Source organism: Bombyx mori, chromosome 19 (assembly GCF_030269925.1).
Source record: "Bombyx mori chromosome 19, ASM3026992v2".
In the NCBI taxonomy this organism is placed as follows: Eukaryota; Metazoa; Arthropoda; class Insecta; order Lepidoptera; family Bombycidae; genus Bombyx; species Bombyx mori.
The window spans coordinates 648,765-671,206 of NC_085125.1; the positions used below are offsets into that span (position 1 = coordinate 648,765).

The 22,442-nt window shown below is 38.8% G+C and overlaps 1 protein-coding gene and 1 non-coding gene across 2 annotated transcripts; one reads left to right on the forward strand and one right to left on the reverse strand.

Annotated features, from left to right (window-relative positions):
- Positions 1-5,249: 5,249 nt before the first annotated feature.
- On the reverse strand, positions 5,250-5,321 carry TRNAW-CCA (transfer RNA tryptophan (anticodon CCA)). Its single transcript has one exon. It is a non-coding gene; the product is annotated as a tRNA-Trp (tRNA).
- A 3,693-nt stretch (positions 5,322-9,014) lies between these two features.
- Positions 9,015-21,804, forward strand: LOC101745523 (tafazzin). Its single transcript, XM_004926149.5, has 4 exons — positions 9,015-9,290; positions 12,690-12,815; positions 15,877-16,300; positions 16,880-21,804. The coding sequence occupies exons 1-4, from the start codon at positions 9,176-9,178 to the stop codon at positions 17,097-17,099; spliced, it is 885 nt and encodes a 294-aa protein (XP_004926206.1). The 5' UTR covers positions 9,015-9,175; the 3' UTR covers positions 17,100-21,804.
- Positions 21,805-22,442: the final 638 nt, after the last annotated feature.

The window sequence follows — 22,442 nt, forward strand, 5'->3', positions numbered from 1 at the left end:
GTGCATAAGGGATGCAAAGTCAAAGTAAATAAAACCATCGGAGTGTGTTCATTATCACTTATGTTAATAACATTTTCAAAACACGTGTGGCACGCGTAATATCTTTTACAAAATAAATTAAGGTTTTTGTTCAAATAGATATTTGTGATGGTCATGACTTTAATATCGAGTCGTGAGGTAGTTTCAACACAGAGAAGGAAACCCGGAGCTTTTCAATTACTATACGTGAAAAGACAATTTACAAAATATTATTAACTTAACTTATTATAAACTTATAAATATAAGCATGCCTGCTTATATTTACGGATACGCTGGATCACAAGCCGGTCGTAATAAATCGAATTATAAAACTTTTTTTATAAAACTTTTTTTATTATAACACGATGATATTTTGTTCTGTAATCGCGTGTCTTAGAGATAATTAAAATTTCATGACCACAAATAGTTTGATGACAATAATGTTATGCGATGTTAAAACATAAAAGTACTTTTTTTTATTTTAGTCTTTAAAAGCTATATGTTTTAGCAACTTTAACTTGTACTAAACAGAATGATGGATGCTTTCACAGTAATTCATAGTTGTATAGGTCGGATGAAGTCTTCTATTTTTTTTATTTAAGAGCGCTGATATAATAATAATAAATAGTTAAAGAAATATTTACGGCAAAGCGAAATTTAGATTTTGTGGTGAACATTTAATACCAAGTGAGGCAATAAAAAACTCGACTCGGCAATAACTCCTTAAGAAAACAACCAAACTCCTTTCAATTAACGTAATGAGAATTTGTATTAAGACATAACTTGCAATGTACCTATGTAGGTTTTTTTTTTATTGCTTAGATGGGTGGACGAGCTCACAGCCCACCTGGTGTTAAGTGGTTACTGGAGCCCATAGAAATCTACAACGTAAATGCGCCACCCACCTTGAGATATAAGTTGTAAGGTGTCAGTATAGTTACAACGGCTGCCCCACCCTTCAAACCGAAACGCATTAATGCTTCACGGCAGAAATAGGCAGGGCGGTGGTACCTACCCGCGCGTACTCACAATATATTAAGTGTATAATCTATGGGTCCTACCACCAGTAGGTTAGTAAATTTTACATAAATCACAGAACGGATTAAATGAATTCTCAAATCGCAATGGCCGTGGTCAACCTACTAATGAATATGTAAAACAGTTTAAATGTAATAAGCTATGTTTATGTTCCTTTTGAGCCGTTGCACTGAAGGTTAAAATATTTGTTTTGAAAAAACATTGTCTGAAAATTACAGCCCGTAGATCAGTATTTAATTTCAACAATGCGTATTAATTAGCTACTACCCGTTCATCAGATTCATAGATACTAGGAAAAGGTTATTTTCAGACAGGAAACATCAACAATGTTTGTATTTAATCAACGGTAATATAGAACCAACGCGAGTAGATTAAGACATTTTAATAGTCGTGTTGTTAAGTAGGTAATTTTTTATGTTTCTGCAACATTTTCAGGACTTAGGTTGTTTGAAATGGTCGTAAGTGTCTCGCAAATCAAATTAATATATATTTTTTTTTTTTTTTTTTATTGCCCTTGTAGGCAGACGAGCATGCGGCCCACCTGATGGTGAGTGGTTACCGTCGCCCATGGACTTCAGCAATGCCAGGGGCAGAGCCAAGCCGCTGCCTATCGCTTAATACTCTCCACAAGCCTCTTTTAAAGAAGGACATGTCATAGCGCTCGGGAAACACCGTGGAGGGGAGCTCATTCCATAGCCGGATGGTACGTGGCAGAAAAGACCTCTGGAAACGCACTGTCGATGACCGCAGTGGCTCCAGGTAGTATGGATGAACTCTACTCCGGTGGCGGGCGGTGCGATGGTAAAAACGAGATGCCGGTATCATCTCGAACAATTCCTCAGAGCACTCCCCATGGAACATTCGGTACAAAATACAGAGGGAACAGAAGTCCCTCCGCAGACCCAAAGGTTCCAAACGATCCGCGAGAATGGGATTATCGACGATTCGAACGGCCCTCCTCTGTATGGAGTCAAATGGAAGAAGCTGGTATTTGGGAGCCCCGGCCCAGAGATGGGAGCAGTACTCCACGCGAGGCCGGACTTGTGCTTTATAAAGCAAAAGTCTTTGTCCAGGCGTGAAATACCGCTTCGCTCTGTTGAGGACTCCCAGCATTTTGGACGCCAACTTGGCTTTGCCTTCCAAATGACTCCGAAATTGGACATCACTCGAAATGTCGACCCCAAGTATCCCGATGCTCGCGGAAGGTTGCAGGGATACTCCTTGGAATTGCGGCGCCATGACAAAGGGGTCATTCTTCGCAGTGAACGCGCAAACTTGTGTCTTCAACGGGTTGAATTGAACTAAGTTCGATTCACCCCACTCGGAGACTCGCCCCAGAGAGTTCTCCACTTCAAACACAAGTTTTGATCGTCTCTCTTGCACCACGCTCCGAGAGAGACTCTGATGGCCGATATATCGCGCATCCCCCGTGCTGTCATCCGCATAGCAATGCATGCCATCAATAGACAGCATGTCATTGATATACAGGATGAAAAGCGTGGGAGAGAGCACCGAACCTTGTGGAACGCCAGCATTAATGGTCATGGTATCAGAACAATCACCGTCTACAACGACCGTGATGCTCCGCCCATCCAGAAAGCTAGCGATCCACTTGCAGAGACCCTCGGGGATTCCGTAAGATGGTAGCTTCGACAGAAGCGCCCTATGCCAGACCCTGTCGAAGGCCTTCGCGATATCAAGGCTCACAGCAAGAGCCTCGCCCTTGCTCTCCAAGGCTTCAGCCCACCTGTGAGTAAGGTATACAAGAAGATCGCCAGCTGAACGACCGTGACGGAAACCGTACTGTCGGTCACTGATCAGCTGGCGATCTTCAAGATACTTCAGGATTTGTGTGTTTATTATTCGCTCCATCACCTTGGAAAGCAAGGAAGTTATCGCGATAGGCCTATAGCTCGATGGGTCCGACCGGTCACCCTTCTTGGGGATAGGGTGGACGTGGGCGGTCTTCCATGAAGACGGAACCCTGTTAGTGCAATAAGAGAGGCGATACAAACGCGTTAGCGCAGGCGTCAGCTCAGGGGCGCACTTTTTCAGAACCACTGCGGGGATGCCGTCTGGCCCACTCGACTTATGGACGTCCAGGAGTCGGAGCTCCCGCCTGACTGCACACTGTGTGAAGCAGATATCCGGCAGGGAGCTATCACACCGGGGGATGTTCGGTGGTGTGGCACCCCCGTCGTCCACAGTCGAGTTCGAGGCGAAGAGTTTGACCAGAAGGTCAGCCTTCTCTTTCGCGCTGTGGGCCAGAGTGTCATCGGACTTGCGCAGTGGTGGGAGACTAGACCTGCAAAAGTTTCCTTCTGCAGCTTTGGCGAGCGACCAAAAAGCACGGCTCCCAGAGGGATAGCTCTTTAGTCGCTCGCCAACTCTAGCAACGTGTTCCGACTTCGCCTTGGCAATTACCTTCTTGTAGGACCTGGAGGCGGCGTTATATTTCCGCCTTTCCTCTGAGATGTTAGGATCCCGACGCCTCCTGGCATCATCCCATGCCACGTATGGGGACCGCTTGAGGTGTGCAGCATCCCTGCTGGCATTGTTATACCAGGGTCTGCTGCGACCCCCAACGGGCACTTCAGAAGAGGGAACAAACAATTCCATCCCCTGGAGCACCACGTCTTTAAGACGGTCCGCACAGACGTCAGGATCAGCAGAGGAAAAGCAGAACCGCCCCCATGGGTAGGATGCGTAAAAATTTATCACTAAAGCAGAATCAGCTGCATTTTGCCAAATTGGTTTTGAAGTTCGTTTCTTTTACGCAGAGCACATAGACAACCCAACGTGTATGCCACCGTTGAAATGGACATTTCGTGATGCAGCCATTACCTACTTGTGGATCAGAAACATTTCCAATTTCACCCAGACGGATCAGCGAGCACTAGTTCAACCATGAGGGATAGGATCTGTGGTACCAACTGTCCGAACGCCTCCGAAGAACACCCCATTGAATTAAAACAAATTTAATGACATCTCATATTATTAGTATTAGCAGTGGTCGCCTAGTACCTAGTCGAAATTCGACTATAATTAACAAAAATTATAAGTTTGAACATTAAGTAATATAGTTTTATTGTCAAAGACTATACTTTTATAATCACAGATTTCGCCAAGACTACACTAGACAGATAATGCTAAAGACAAATAAATAATAATAATCTAATCTCAAAGTTTGACAATTAATAAAAGAATATAATATATGCGAGTGTGTATCAAATACATGGTAGTCCGTTGTAATGTTTTTTTTATTGATTTCATGTATTTTTATGCATAATTAAAAAACAAATAGCATTATGCACGCCTGTATACTCTCTGGAAAATTTCGTACTACCTACTCTGTTACCGCAATTTTCGTAATAAGGCGTAAAAAAATTTTGCTTCACATTTTATTTAACGAGTACTTAGAGATGTTGAAATTTGTGAAAAGCTTTAGGTCGGGCGAGAGCGCACCAAAGTGCCAATCAGACGTGCATACATTTGACTCAAACTATTCCTCGTTCGACTTAAAACTATATACACACCAAAAGCTCTGAAGAATTCAGTTTAAATTTGAAATACTGCCCTCTACTGGATTATTGAAAGACTAAGAAATTGAAAACATATCTTAAACAAAACCTAGGTGGTGCTATAGGCAATTTTCTTTTTAAGCAGCTCAAAGCCAACGGATCAATCGTGTCTCTGATTGAAGAAGCGCACACATACTATAAGTATTAAAATATACTGAAGAAGTACTTATATGTCATCATGTTTGTCATTTTAACGATCACACTTAAATAATAAATGCAATTGATAGGAACAAACATGATCTTGTGATCTCGCTAAAGACTTAAGTTAGCAGTTTTTTTGAGCTCATTACCTGGCCGCAGTAAGCTGGAATATCCCCTTAACCTACGAGCGAATAGTTAAGAAATTCATGGAATTCATATTAATTCATAGAAAAAAGTAGTTTTTTATGTTTTAGTTTTATAATCTTCAGTCGGTCTCTCAACCCTGCGGCCGCTATTGGGAGCTAAAAACGTCGTGTAATTTACGAGTATTACTATTGCACCAACTTAACGGAATATAATCTTCGTTCTGTTTTGTTATTTACTGTGGAGCTGATTTAATTTTAATGAAACGTATTTTTAATAAAAAAAACTTCTTGATTTTAAAAAGAAGATAGAGCAAAAAGAGAACCGTGACCCCGACGTGATTTGAACACGCAACCTTCTGATCTGGAGTCAGACGCGCTACCGTTGCGCCACGGAGTCGCTTGTGATTACTTGCAAAAATATTATACATATGCTTGCACATATAACAGATATATTTCTATGTACGTATTTTTTATATATACATTTTATAAATACATTAAACATTTAAAAGATTAGTATAGCCATTTAAGATTTTGAGCTTGTGTTTCAAAATAGTTAACTATGAGTTTGAATAACCACATAGCATCAAGCGGCTTGTGAGCCCGTTCAAAACAAATAAATAAATTCATTAATTAATCCTACGTTTCGGTTGACGGAACGTTTTTCAGTCATAAGAATCTTGATAAATAAAATAAATAAGTTAGTCATCAGCAATCACAACATTTGAGAATGGCTATTCCTATTTAGCTATTTTTGATATTTAAAAGGTTCTTTGGGAAAAAAGAAGGGGCTACAATCACATCTAACGGTGTAAAAGCGGATGTGGTATGCCAGTTACTGCTATTACCTTCAGGTGGGCCTTACGGTCGTTTACCTACATCATACATCAGAGGTAGATCTTTTTATTTTATTTTATTGAACCCTTCATTTCTTTTTTAAGCATGGCAATGCTAGCCACCGTTCGAGTATTCATTCGTACTACCCAGACCCACAATCTCTTTGCCTCGTACCTTCCGAGTTTATAATGAACTTTGCTCCACGGTGTTTCCTCGGGGCTATGACATGTCCTTCTGCAAACGAGGTTAGAGGAGGTACTGAAGGTAGGTCGTGGTTTTGCTGTGTCCCTAATATTGCAAACATCCCAGAGCAACAAAAAACACATCAAATATAATTTATTTTTTCGTATATAACCTAACCTTTTTTAGTCTTTGTTACAAAAGATTTTACAGAATGAGTTTTTCCGTTGCCTGTCCAATAATGGATTATCGAACTTTATCAAACGACAACAACGATATGGGGACTTTTCGGCGGGAGTATGAGGAGCAAAGTTGTGTGAATAGTTTCATTTTGATAAGATAATGTTTCTTCAGTCGCAAACGTGTAGTAACGGGGATCACACATAGACACCCTCCAACCCCTACAATCCCGCTTTTGCAGGTTAGCCATCAGGGCTCCGTGGTTCGCGAGAAACGTCGACCTATACGACGACCTGGGCCTCGAATCGACCCGCCAACACATGAAATTAGTGTCGGAACGTTACTTCGCTAAGGCTATGCGTTACGATAATATCGTTGCCTTATCGTTGCCGCGGCTGATTACTCCCCGAATCCTAATCACTCAGGAACAAGTCACCGTCGTCGTCCTAGACACGTCTTTACGGATTCATCAGATCCAATAGCTCTTGCATTAGATACCTTCAGCTCTAACACTAGGAGCAGGCTGAGGAACCCCGGTAACCGTACTCATCGAACTCGACAAAGAGGTCGACGCGCAACCTAACCCATGTATTAACTCGCTGAGTTTCTCGCCGGATCTTCTCAGCGGGTCGCGATTCCGATCCGGTAGTAGATTCATTCGCGAAACAGTTGCTCTTGAGTTGTTAGGTCTCCTTCGGAGGCGCTCGGGCAGCTGTTAGCAAATCCCACCCCGTCTGGCTGAGCCTTTACTCGCCCACCTGTCCTGGTGAAACTGGAAAGGCCTCCGGGCCACCAGTAATACTAAATCATAAAATAAAATAAAAGTAACGGTACTTTATAAACAGTTTAGCTAGTATCTGCACTAGTATTTTATATATGCACATATGCTTAAATGTCGGGAAAATGATACAGACGCTGGGCTTGGTTCTTCTAAAAAGTCTATTAAGCTCTAAATCTAATTCTAAGTCTAAGTCCAATCTAAAGACTTATATTACTACCATTTTACTATGACTTTATTTCATCACATCTCATATCATTTAATTTCATCTCTATTGATTGCAGTCTCGTATAAATCAAGCTTACCTCAGTTCATACATTAATAATATCATTTTTAATTTCATAATATTCATTCAATAAAAAGGTTAGGCAGTATGGTGTGATACCTTCGCTTTTTCTGTGAGAAAATGTAACTTTATAGGTACCGGTAAAATGGGGCGATTAGGGATTGAGAGGCGAATCGGGAAAAAACTGGGAAAATCTTTCGACGCTCAATATAAGTTTTATATTCGTTGCAAAATCTTCCATTTTTTGTAGTTTAATAGTAGAATGTTGAAAGTTCACAAAACAACTCTGAATATGCATGATAATAGATGCTAACTTATAAAAAATCGCGTTTCAAATTAACTTCCTGTGGTGGTAATTATTTTAGTGCTAGAAACTTTGCTCTCTTTTATTTATTTGATAATAATAGAAGACGACTATGATTTATAAACGTTATTTAGTGTTTGAACCAGCATATATATTAAAGGTAAGTCTCAGTTGTTATTGGTTTTAATGTATTTAATTAAATAAATATACATGTAAAGATCTGTTGTTTTTGGGGATATTAGGGACGTCTTAGGTACAAATAACAACGAAAAAGGGGCCAATTGGGATGAGAATACGTGAAATGGAAACGACCTAAGTATAAATAGGTACAGGTTTGTAGGGTTGTCTATGTAGTTATAACAATATTTTTTAAATTTGTTGGTAAAAATCTGGTTTATTCGAAGCGAAATTGGGAATAAGTCTTTAGTTGAAATAGATAAGCAATTTAATATAAGTAAGTCGATTTTGCAGAGACATGTAACAAGATCAGTGAAATCTCAAGGTGGACAAAAATGTCTGAGTAATACATAATAAAATATTTAATATTTGTTCAGAGTGGAGGTATTCATCTGATTAATCCATGGAATACCCGACACACCTAATCTCTTAACCCAGATAGAAATATCAGCACTGTCGATTGCACCTATAATTGAGGTGATGTCTGCCATGTACTTTTGTCAGTTTTTCAATTTTTTTTATTGATGATCACTTTGTTGGTGCAACTAAATAAATAAATAAATTAAAACTATATATAAAAATAAAAGTAGTGCCAACCCTAGCAAATTTCTCATTTCGTCCCAATTAACCGCAATTTTGGGGTAAATAGGGATTACACCTATTTTTGCATTTTTTGCTTAAACTGGAATGCTAGTTGCATAATTTTAAATTAGACAACAAAGATGCCCTCAAGACTCAGTCATTTTGATCCTGATATAGCATTATATACATCAACAACTACCTTAAAATTGCTCATAAAGTTGGAATTTGTCCCTAATCGCCCCATTTTACGGTACATCACCACTGAAGTATATTATAAAGGTCTATGTACGTCATACACACTCACAACGGACTTTTTGGCGGGAACGCGAGGAGTGAAGTTGTGTGATTTGTTTTATTTTGTCTATTTAGTGTTTCTTCAGATTTAAATGTGAATATTAATGTTTTATTAACTGTTTAATATCTCTGAAAGTGCACGAATGTGGGAAAATGAAACAAAGCCGCTGGACCTAACTTCTCAGGATCCTCCAAAAAGTTCACTGAAAAAATCTCAGTAAATGACCACCATTTTACTGAGATTATATTTCATCCCATATCATCTCATCTCATTTCATTTAATTCCATTGTAGTTCATTAATGTCTCCAATTAATCATCTTCACCTCATTTCATTTCATTACACTCCATCTTATCATTTTTCATAAAATTAAGAATATAAAATATTAAAGTAAGACTGGACCTAAAGGTCTTAGTTACCAGGTCATAAAATCCCTTAAAAAAACACTTACAACGTCAACATGACGCTTGACATTAGTAATGTCACACTACCAAAGAGAACATTCACTTCAAATCATTACGCACAAAGGTCGAGGCAAAATCGAATAACAAGTGTAATTAAAATTGATTTTTTTCGTATTTTTTCAATGATATGACGTCAATGTAGTGTCTCTGTGTTATTATAAGTGTAATTCATCATGAGCTACGACATCGGTTGGATTATCCCTCGGCTGCGAAACCCGGGGCGGCTGTGGTATTGTGCGAGCTCGCTCACAGTCGCCGTCGTGGGACTTTTTAGCAAAATTATAATAGGTAAATTTATTTATTACCTAACAAAGTCGCATATACGTTTTTTTTAAATATTACCAAAAATCGGACAGAGAAATTAGCGTGAAAAAGCGACGTATAATTTTAAATAATAGTGTTGAATAAATCTTTCTTTTTGTGACGGAACGGGTTTACTTGTTTGATGGTATTCGAGCCTGGCTGGTTAGTTGACACGTCCTGGTTATCGCCGCCTCAATTTGCATTATGTTACGCACTACTTTATGTAATGAAGTGCTCATTTAGTTATCCACTATTAACGAGGTCAATGTCACGGTTTTGAGCGAAATTTACTGTCGAAGATTTGAAGTATATACATTTATAGCTACTGTTTAGGTGAATGATTCTTAAGATCGGGTAGATAATTTTCTCACGTGTCAAGATAAACTTAAATTATGAATAATAATATTCTTAACATTCATAGTTTTTAAATATTTAGAAATTAATATTTATGTGCTAAAATCTACTCAGAACTTAGTACAGTTTTAAAATATGTTTTTAAGGAAGTAAATAAAATAAAAAATTTGAGAGAATTTAGTAATTAACACAATTTTATACACAGCAAGGAGTTATTGAAATTATCAGTAGATTATCATAATTAAAAAAATAATCACAAAATAGTATTATACACTAGTCAGCTATTTAAAATGAGGTCCTATCAGATACGCCTATGATAATAAAGTAAAACCTTTAATTAGTATTTTTGCTTTGTTATATTTTTTAAATCTCAACATCATATCACACATACAAAAAGTACAATAGGCAATCTTATTGTTCAAACTGATTTCACTTAAATAAGAAATAATTCTGGTCTTTTCAAAACCAAACTGAACTTCACTCTGCTGGTGGGTGGTACAAAGTAAATGACAGCATAATATCGAATTTGCATAAATAAATCATGGAACATACATTACAAGACATGAAACTGATGTCTGATTGAGTGAAACAATCTGAATGATAAGGATTATCGACAATCGAGTACATGTCCTTCTTCAAATGAGGCTTGTTATTAAGCGATAGACAGCGGCTTGGCTCTGCCCCTGGCATTGCTGACGACCATGAGTGACAGTAACCACTTACCATCAGGTGGGCCGTATGCCCGCTGCCTGCTCGGGCAATAAAAAAAAAACAATCCAAATGAGTCTTCTCATAAGCTAGACACTTTGACCCTCCATTACTGGTTTTCTCAAAATAATAAAACAGAGCCAGATATGGCTCATTATATAGATGAGAAACATTCCACTTTTACCAGTGTTTGTGGACAACTTACTAAAATCCCTGATATAAATAATATGATTTAATCTTCTGATTCTGAATCTGAATCTTCTGATCTTATATTACTGACATTAAAAATGTGGAAGTTTTTAGTTTAAGCTTGACATAGACTTTTATCCCCAAAAATGCCTTTACATCATTTTGAAATTACAAATTGAATGTGGATAGAAATACCTTGTATAGTGCAAGTAAATCCTAAACGATTCTGTATATCAAGTTTTAACTACTCTTGGTCATAAAATCAATGTTTAAAAATGCACAATAAAGATATATTTCATATGCTAAGTGCAGGTGGTTATTCCAATTGCTATACTCATTCATTAAACAAATCGTCTCGCCTTTCAAATAGTCATAGCACGTGCTACCAATTGAATTGTTTATCAATTAATAAACAGAGGTTAAGATTGCATGTTAGAATGTAAAATATGAGATTGTGGTTAATAGATGTTATTGACTAATAACTAAACTGTCATTAATTACTTCACCATAATTAATCAAGTAGTTAGTGCTGGGATGCAATAGGTACCACAGGATCTGGATTCCAATGCTACTAGCCTGCTTATTGATGCTGTGAAGCAGTAATATTAATAATAACATTCGGCTCAAAGAATTAAAAAAAAACTAAAAAAACGGAGACCTAGAACTCATGTTTCAAAATTGGTGGCGGCATTTACGTACGAAATATTTAAAAACTCTAACACCATTTTATTAACGTAAAATTAGTGTCCAGTAAACTTGTTTGTTCAGTAAAGAAATCGCTAAGCGAATTATCGCCTTTTGCCCCTTAGTGACTAACTAGCCTAAGAAAATATTAACGTGCGCGTCACTTGTTGGTCAGTCGATGTAATATGACGACAATACGACTGTCCGTCTGAGTCCGTCATGCGCTACGCATAGCGAGTATATTTGCAAAATAATAACGAGTCGTTATATTCGAATAATAAAAGTTCAGTCTAAAATTACATGGGCTTGAAACAATATATACTAATAAATTATAGATGTTTAACTGTTACAACAATTACACAAGAAAGCAAGTAATTGTTGCAAACACCTGGAATACGAAAATTTATTGATATCGGAAAAAATATATAGACGTTTTCAAAATTTATTGAGCAAACATTGCATTTGATGATTAATGTTCATTTCGTCTACATCTCCGCTTAAAAGCTAAGTAAACAATTGTGACCGATTAGTGATACAAAGGCACACTGTTGCAAGATAAGATTTAACCATGAACTACTGTAAATTTTATTGTGCATTCCGTTAGTTTCATTAACGCGTTTTCCGACATCTCCTATCAAGGAGCCTACTCGTATTTCAATGATTTTTTTTTATTGCTTAGATGGGTGGACGAGCTCACAGCCCACCTGGTGTTAAGTGGTTACTGGAGCCCATAGACATCCACAACGTAAATGCGCCACCCACCTTGAGATATAAGTTCTAAGGTCTCACGTATAGTTACAACGGCTGCCCCACCCTTCAAACCGAAATGCATTACTGCTTCACGGCAGAAATAGGCAGGGTGGTGGTACCTACCCGCACGGACTCACAAGAGGTCCTACCACCAGTAAAAGATTGATTTAACATAATAATTAAACTCAACAAAGAAATTAAAAAAGATCAATTAGTTTTAGCTGTTACTCAGTACTCCTCATGACTGTGGCTCGTCTTAGACCAGTGGTATCTCTACCTTGACTTCCAATAAACATGCTTAGTGATGTATAAGTTTGTTAATTATTTTGAATACTTTTTAGTAATGGAATAACGTATCTCGTTCACAGTAAAACTAGAAATCGTCATTACGTCACGAAGACGCAGAAAACGGTGTGCTTAGTGCGAGTTTTTTAACGTTCTCGATAGCGTAAAAGTTAACTGAAATTTGTATGCAGTGGGACTGCGTTTGCCGCCAAGGGCGCTGTTTGATCTGCGTACAAATTTGAGTTAGCAAACGTTTGAATAGCAAACGCAGTCCCACTCCATACAAATTGAAGTTAACTTTTACGCTATCGAGAAAGTTAAAAAACAAGCACTAAGCACTGACCTCGTGCAGGGTGTATCGGCTGATTCTGCTTGGCCGTGATTCGATATCTAAGTATTCTTTGTAATTTGCAGAATTCTTAAATAAAACGACAGTGTACAACAAAGAGACGCTCCGCCGAGCGGTGCTCCGGCCCCCTGGAGTGCCGCTCCTCACCATCTCCAACCACCACTCGTGCTTCGACGACCCGGGACTCTGGGGTGAGCGAATATACCAATTTTTGAAGCGAAACATCTTTAGGCGCGTTGAGAGTAAATTTTAACTCGCGTTCGTTACAGTTAGAGTGAAAAGATACAATTTAGGACGAGCGAGAGTGAGAAAATAGACAGAGCGTCTCGCGAACAAAGCGAGCTAGGTCGTTTCTCTTATAGACAGCATTCCGTATTACAAGAGAAATTTGATTTAAGGATGAAAATTGAAGAAAACCACAATACTGCACACCGTGAAGGAAGTTTGACTGAAGTTGCACGTTTCTTTAAACCATAATGTATAGTCTGCGAAGTTGCTACATTTTTTGACAAAATTTACATAATCCTTCAAACGAGCACGCGACCGATCCGGTCTTAAGTGGTACCCAAAGCCCGTACAATGCAACGTGAGTAACCCCGTTCACCTTGAGACATGAAGCCTCAAGTGCACAATATAACTTTTTTTTCTACCTATTCTGATAGCCTTGAGAGGCTATTTCAGCTTCGGCCTAACATGTAGGTGAGCTCACGGGTCTCAAACCGGAAGTGTTGCTAATACTGGCCCTAGCAGGAGCAGTGCTTCGCAGAATCTACTTGAAATCTACCACCGGATCGGAAACGCGACCCACTGAGAAGATCCGGCGAGATACTCAGTGGGCTGTGTCTATGGGCTTATTCGCTCGTCGCAAGCGACGGGTTCGACGAGGACGGTGACCGGCCAGTATAACGGTGCATAGTGCGGATCCACAAGACCCTTTGCTATATGTCACCCTTCCATCGTTATGGTTGGTGGTTGCCCGTATTGTAAACCGTTCAGGTCCATTCGGACTAGATCGGTAAAATAGCCGTAGAATTGAGACTTCGAACTCATGTCTCAAGGTGGGCGGCAACAGTCTTAATGTCTAGAGCTCCGCAAACCGCTTGATAGTTGGTTGATGCACGCTCTCCACAACAAAGCCACGACTTTCATACTTCTTTATTATGATTTTAATTTTGTTTTGATTAGCAATTTCTCACACGTCATGAGTCTACGATTCGACTTTGATTAGAATAATGAGTGCAAAGATCGTGGAACACAATAGATAAAGTAACTTTATCGTTGATAACGGCGACAAGTTTTGTTTTGTTTAAGAGGAACTTGCGACACAAGTTCAAAGAACTTTTTGTGCGAATGCAATTACTACGTTTATCATAATAATATTTGTTTAGTCCTGTTGACGCGTGCACGAGTGGCCGGCCCGTCTGGTGTTAAGTAGTTATCGGAACGGATGGGATCGAATTCGGTTAGAGCAGTAGTCGACAAAATTTTCAAGCAAAAGAGCCAAATATAGATAGCACATAATTGAAATTTATTCAGACACCTTTTATTTATTTTATTTAGACTTGTGTTTAAATGTTTCTTCTGACGAGGCAAGATAATAAATAATATTCCGAGAGTGTATTGTATTGTATGAGTATATTAGTGGATCGGAGGGATCCGAAATGACGTGTTGGATTACTTGAGAATAGTTGTAGATATCGGAAACTTATTAGCGTCTTTACGGTTTTTAATCTCGTAACATTTCACGAAAGAGCCATGGCCGAGGAGTCAAGGACCCGCGGTTTGCCCACCGCTGGGTTAGAGTATCAATCGAGTACGGGATACTTTTTACTACCTCAATAATGTTACGCGCTGGGGCTCGGGATAAATAAAAACTCTACCGAACTATTGTGGCGGGAGCCATCATACAACGCAAGATAATTGACAGATGCCTGAATCTCAATGCCTTTATCAAAGAAAATATATTAGATCACTAAACGTTTGTTTTAATAAAATAAAAAACATTTTCTCGAAGTGCTTAATCAATGTCAATGTCTAGATCCGATACGCGTTTTATGCTCATTAGCATTTTGTTTTCTTAAAGTCACAATGTGTTCTGACCTCGGCACTACCGATCGGATGTAATGTAACGAAATGGCACTTCCTGTATCTGCCTTGAGACAAAGACAGTGAATTCAAGTCCAATACATGAAAACCAATGTACCTATGTGTCATCATAATTTACAGCGTTGGCAATATTGGTTCAAGTCCGCCATGTTTAAACACCCGTTTCGCGCCAACATTCTGTCGTTGAAAACCAATTGTGCTATAAATCTTTTTGTTAATAATTTTAATCGATATAAGTAGCTACAATTTCAATAGTTGTTGTAATAGTTGTTTTCATAAAGCTTTTGTCTTCATAAAACAAATATGTATTTAAATAATCCATTTAAATTATGATTGAATATTCATTAGGCAAACAGATTTGTTACAATTATTTTTTTTGCCTAGAATATCATATCATCATCATATCAATAGAATAGGAATAGAATATAATCAATAGAATATCCGCCGAGAAAGTCAGTGTGTTGTATTCCCGTGGAATTGTAAACAATACACTTTGTCGAACACAAGCGTTAGTGTCGATCGCATGTCTTCTAAGGAAAACGGCAAAACATAAAAACCTATGAATACATGAATAATGTACATGTGATTTACTTTGCGACGTATTAACACAGCCTTGAGAGCGTTAAGCGAATAGAATCACGCAGCTTAACTAATTTTAATAGTGTAATTATTGTGAGAAAATAAATAAATGAGTAAATGAACTCGCTGCCTGTACATAATCTACTACATCGGTCCTGGGGAGCCGTGTGCTTTTGCCGAGCCGAGTTTGGTCAAAAAGATAATAAAAAAAAAAAATTGTCAGAACATAACGCCTAAAGCACGGAATTATCTTGACTGGTGGTAGGACCTCTTGTGAGTCCGCGCGGCTGGGTACCACCACCCCGCCTATTTCTGCCGTGAAGTACTAATGCGTTTCGGCTTGAAGGGTGGGGCAGCCGTTGTAACTATACTGAGACTAGAACTTATATCTCAAGGTGGGTGGCGCATTTACGTTGTAAATGTCTATGGGCTCCAGTAACCACTTAACACCATGTGGGCTGTGAGCTCGTCCACCCATCTAAGCTATAAATTTAAAAAAAACTTGAGTCCCCAGGTTTGAATATCTGTAACAATTCCCGGTCAATATGTATTTTTTTGTTATTACAGGCGTCTTAGACTATGTAGTTCTACTCCGCGAATCCCGGATGCGCTGGTCGCTCGCTGCCCACGACATATGCTTCACGAACACGCTACATTCGTGCTTCTTCGCCCTGGGCAAATGCGTGCCCGTGGTCCGCGGCGCGGGGGTCTACCAGCCCGCGATGGACTTCTGCGTCGAGAGGCTATCCAAAGGCGAATGGGTCCACATCTTTCCCGAGGGACGGGTCAATGTGGAGAAACAGCCCTTGAGGTTTAAGTGGGGCGTTGGAAGGTTGATCGCTGAGAGCCCCAAGGCTCCGCTGATCGTACCGGTTTGGCACGAGGGCCTGGACCGGGTGCTTCCCAACACGGAGCCGTACTTATTAAAATTCAGGAAGAGAGTGTTCCTATGTGTTGGTGAACCTATACAGATGCAGCACTTACTTGATACGTAAGTATTTTTCAATGTGGAATAATATCAATTCAAAATAATAGTGTCCCATCTCTATATAAATGAAAAACAAAATTGAGTTACTAAGTAAAGCAAATTAACATCACAAACACAAGTTGGGAATGCATGATTTCTTATTTATAATATCTATATCATTTCTATGTGTTATTAATCTAATATACCACTAATTATAGTCAATATTTTTTTGATTAATTGACCTAAAATTACAATCACATGGTGAATGGCCCAATCAAAAGACAAATGAGACGACTATTATCAAAGCCGGCAATGTGACTTTTGGACAATTATTGGTAAATCAGAAAAACGAATTATTGACTTTGTATTCCATTGGCAGTCACAAAACTCTTCTGAACGACATCTTAGATAAATAACAGGTTAAGTATTAACCTTTATTTAAAGCAGATTTTGAACCGTATTCTTTGAAGGAGACGATTATATTCAAATCAATCTGAATTGACATATCAATAACAGTTTTTTGTCCAAATGCACAGATTGCCACCTTTGATAATAGACGACTCAAATAGAAGTCTAAAACATATTTCTCAAACTAAATTCCAGGTTAAGAAAATCGAATGCAACCGACGAGGAGACAAGGAAAGCGATAACTGATCGCATCCAAGATGAGCTCCTGAGGCTTAGGGATCGGTCCCACGCGCTCATCCGGAGGGCGCTGGGGTCGCACGCCGGCTCGCTACTGGACAACCGCACCGACGTGCAGATGAAGCCGAGCACGGACCAACCTAACGGGAAACACAGTGAAGGTCTAGAGAAAGAATAGGTACGATACTAGGTACGTACCTGTTACCGTACTAGGTATTTTAACCCACATATCAGGTTCGGAACGACTTAAAAGTTTTGTCTCTCAAGACTTGAGCCGAATCAAATTTTAAATAGCAGGTTTTATGGAATGTGAAATACAGATTAGATATGAGGTGGTAGGTAATCTTAAAAATGGTGAAACGTCATCTGTCCGCGCATTTAGCGAACTGTCCTCGACAACTAAAGACGTTTGAAAAAAAAAATTTGATGCTTTATAATTTTGATTTTAATACATTCTTCGATCAATACTTATTAAAAGATATAATTGTGTGATAGTCAATATTTTGTTGAGTTTTTGTCACGTGTCAAAATGTAGAAGTAGGTTAGGGGCTAATTATATTATATTATTTATAATTTAATTTCCAAAGTTTTATTTGGACGAAACTTACTAAGTAGTTCTTGTTATGTAATTCAATCATTGAAATATTCTTTTATTATATTATATTGCCGTACTAGGTACCCATAGAAGTTTCCTTTGATCCTCTGCGATCGATATCCAAACGATCTTGATACTTTACCCGATTTTTCTAACTAAAAGTTACTTTTCATAAATATCGGTTTTAAAACTACTATGTCGTAATAGTAAAATACGTGTATGTGTGTATTGTGTCGTGTTGTGTATATTGTGTGTGTGTATGTTTAATGTTGTGTATTGTTGTAATTACACTGAAATACCTCAGATGAAAATGTAATAATAAACCGGAGATGCTAGTTAATTTTATATAAGAACGGGAATAGTGCTTATCGTTTGGCGGCGGTAAGCATGCCCTCATACGTCAGATCGCAGGTTCGATGCCACGCTGAGGGTGTATTACCTAAAATTGTCAAGTGAATGACACGCATAAGTGTAGTCATGATGTGAACTGTTCTCTCGGTTATCGGCTGTTTAACATTACACAGCGCGTAATGTTTTGAGGTCGGAACAGGAAAACCATAAAGCAAATAGAAAATAACATTAATTAATTCCCCGTAATCCGTAGAGGCGTTTAATTATCCCAGTAAATACAGTAATAAATCGTAACTCCTATACGAAAAAGCCTTCGACTCCGTTGAAACTTGGGCTGTTCTGGAATCCTGACAGCGATGCCTAGTCGATTATCGGTACATTGAGGTGTTGAAGGGTTTATATAAAGCCGCAAAAATGACAGTCCAGATCCAAAACCAGCAGACAAACCCGATTGAGCTTCACTGAGGGGTGCGACAGGGTGACGTTATGTCGCCGAAACTGTTCACTGCTGCTCTCGAGGATGTCTTCAAGACTCTGGACTGGAGTAAGCTGGGCATCAATGTCAATGGCGAGTATCTCTCACACCTCCGATTTGCAGACGATATCGTTATAATGGTAGAGTCGCTGGAGGATCTCAGCTGTATGCTGGGTGAGCTCAATGCCGCGTCACTACGTGTTGGTCTGGGAATGAATCTGGACAAAACTAAGGTCATGTTCAACGACCATATCATTCCTGGACCGGTAATAGTCGAACCTGCGGTACTCGAAGTTGTGTCTGAATACACCTATCTAGGCCAAACTGTTCAGCTGAGCAGGGCCAACTTTGAGAAGGAAGCTGACAGGCGCATACAGTTGGGCTGGACTGCGTATGGAAAACTCCGTCATATCATGAACTCGGCAATCCCGCAATGCTTAAAGACAAAGGTCTTCAAAGCTTGCGTGCTGCCGGTCATGACATTTGGCGCTGAAACGTGGACATTGGCTGTAGGTCTGGTCCGTAAGATTAAAGTCGCTCAACGTGCTATGGAAAGGTGTATGCTCGGAGTTTTTTTAATGGATCGAGTCAGAAATGAGGAAATCCGTCAAAGAATCAAAGTAACCGACATAGCTCTAAATATTAGCAAGCTGAAGTGGCAATGGGCCGGACATACGTGTCGTAGAACCGATAGCCGATGGAGCAGACGTGTTCTGGACTGGAGACCACGTACCGGTAAACGCAGCGTTGGGCGTTCCTCTGCCCGTTGGACCGATGACTTGCGGCGATATGCTGGGAAAGATTGGATGCGGAAGGCCGTTCATTGTGGCGAACTATGGGAGGGGCCTACATCCAGCAGTGGATGATACGTTAGTACGTGTTGCTAATGGATTGCAAACACGCGACAGTTTTCAGCTCAGCTTTGAGAACTGTCTGTATCTAACAAAATCAGCTGATGACAAAATGTATAGGGGTCAACGACCTGTCTCGTGTGACGTCAGATAATAGGATTCAGAGTTAAAACGATAAATACATGTGCGAGATTTAGATGGTGAAAAGATTCTTTTTGATTTATGGTAGGATGATGTTATATCACCGCTTCCGGTATTGTTTGTTAGCTTGGATTGTGTACGTGTGTGATCACTAGTTCAATTGTTATCGTATAAGTTATGGTTGTATTTAAATCGGATTGATTGAATCATTAGGGATATACAAAAAAATATCATTTTCTTTTTCATTGTACTATATGCGCCTTAAGCGGTAAATAGTAGGTACTGTTTGCTTAGTGCGAGTTTTTTTTAACTTTCTCGATAGCGTAAAATTTAACTCAAAATTGTACGGAGTTGGAACGTTTGCCAACGTTTCTAGGGGCGCTGTTCCAACTGCACACAAATTTGAATTAACGTTTACGCTATCGAGAACGTTAAATAACTGGCACTAAGCACACTGTTCGGTTTGTACATTTGGCGGTAAAGTCAAAAAATTGGCCAATGATAATAGTGCCATTTTTTGGACTGGCCATCAGGCAATGACATTTGATACTCGGGGCGAGCTGTTATAGATCCACGTGGGTCAAGTTTTTAGTGGATTTTATATCCTTAATGCCCTCGCTACCTTCCTATCATAATTAATATTAAAAAACGATTTTTATAATTTATTAACATTGTGATTCACGACTGTCCCCGCGTTTTTGCTTTTAGATCGGACATTTTTGTAGTTAAAATCCCGTTAAGAATACGAAATGAGCACTCCTCTACGCCTAGTCCCCCTTAAGTCTAGTTTATAGTAAATATGAGCTTCTACGTTTTCCTATCCGAATTTCATATGTACGTGTATTTTTTTTAATACCTATGTATTTTTAAACTTATTCTATCAACTATACGATTAGTGTTTTAATAGAAAAAAAAATTCTGTTTGCGAGTTATCATGCGATATAATACCGTTGTAGCTCTTTGAAATGCGGAGAGCTTAAATAGATTTCAACGTGGAAACAAAGAGTACATCCATTTTTCTTTGTTGCGCTAATAAAATCCCCATTAAATGTACCCAGTGAGTGAATACAGTACCATTGGAAGTTGGGCCAAATCACTAAACGGTTTTTACGCCGCGGATTCTATAGACTTCAGTGACCACTGAAGGGTGAAGGGTTGGGTAGTCATCACAGAACTATAAAATAAAATGATATCGTGACCATCCTCTAGTTTGAGAAGCGGGTCTGAAGATTCTCGATCTTCCCAAAACAAACTTTGGAAGATCGTTAATGATTCCGCGACCTACACGCTATCGACGCTAAGCAACTTGCTACCGGGTCGCAATATTCGCGACCAACGACTAACTGACTATCCAATATATTATATACTTAAGTATGTTATTTTAAATTGTCAAACCCCTCATAGCGATGTCGAATGTTATTCTTGTTTCGCATAGAACGGATCTTGGTGCAATTTATTACATAAGTTTTTATTTGTAATGTGTTCTTAATAATACAATTTGAATTATTTATTGAAAGAAAAAAAAAATCTGTAAATGTATAATGTAAATTTGTTTTAAGAATTTCTTTACTCTTGTATTATGGAACTACGTAAAGTCATTCGTGAACCATGAAACGATTGTATGAATAAAACTTAATTGACCGTTTTTATTGTCTATTTATATATTAAAAAAAGATGTGTGGTGTCGTGGGACACCGGATAGGAACGAAGTTCCTTATTATAAAAATATTAATTTTAAGTTCTATTCGAGGTATAAATAAAATAAAACTGAAGGTTTCGCAACAACCCACGGTCATTCGGTAACGTGCGATCTTATTGTGGTACACTTCATTCACGGTTGTTTGCATAAGAGTTAGTGTATTGCGCAAACGAACGCTCTGAGATCGTGGTCAATGAATGATAAAAAAATATGTTATTATTTGTATGTTATTACAAAGTTAAGTCGTACGCTGTGTGCATTACTAATAAAAATCTTACGTTACGGACGTTTTTTCCCGGTTAGGGTACCCCTCCGCATCGTCCCATAAGAAACTTCGTTCCAAAAAAACTATAATTTACCAATAACACGTTGTTATTTGTCCGTAGCTGTGCGCTTACCGATGCATGAAGGCTTCCATTACTGTTCAGTATTTAAATTATAATATTATTTATATCTTTTATTCGTTGACTGGTTAAGATGTCACGTGAATTGTTTTAACATAAGACTTAGGATTGAACGTCGCTGATCGAGCACAAAGCTGTCTTCACGAGTTCCGATGAACTTTAGGAAAGTTAGAAGCTTCGTCATTTGTTCAGAATGAAAGGTCGTATGATATTTTTACAAAGACACGCTTGTAAATAGTATTTGTATGAATTATATTGTAGTTATTTTGTTGAGCGATTCGTAATCAACGTCTCGGAACGTTTTAAACAGAATTGTGTGTGTGCTTTTTGAAATACCTTTTTCAAAATAAATTGATGGATTGTGTAATATTTCGTTTTAATTATTCCCTTTTGCTATATAGGTAGTTTTAAGGTTTGTTTATTGCACCTATAGGAAGACGAGCATATCGTCGTTGTCGAACCAAAATCTGCTATGTATGTATGGGTTTCCGCCCGGTCCGGGGTAGGGCGCCGGCTGTGAGCGGCAGGAGTTTTTAGTGAGGTTCGACTCCCACATACCACGCCGGATCCCCACCTGCCGTGCGGGTGGGGATCCGGCGATTTTCTCCTGTGGTAAAAAAAAAATGTGCACTTTTTGAGGTTTTTACTTTGTGACCTTTTTCGTATAGTTCACAGCCCTATCTACCGTACAAAAAAACTGTTGAGTATATACCTAGCTTTAATTTGATATAGTTCTTAAAAATTCACCTTCATATAAAATTTTAGACGAAAATGTTTTTACTCGTTAATTCAAAATAGAGTTTTTGCACTTAGCAGATTTTGGTTTGACAGCGACGATATGGCATATTTGATGATGAGTGGTTACCGTCGCCCTTGGAGGGCAGCAATGCTAGAGGCATAGCCAAACTGCTGCTGCCTAGCATTTTTTTTCCTACCTATGCTAATAACCTTGAGAGGCTATTTCAGCTTCACCCTAACGTGTGTAGATGAGCTCGCGGGGCTCAA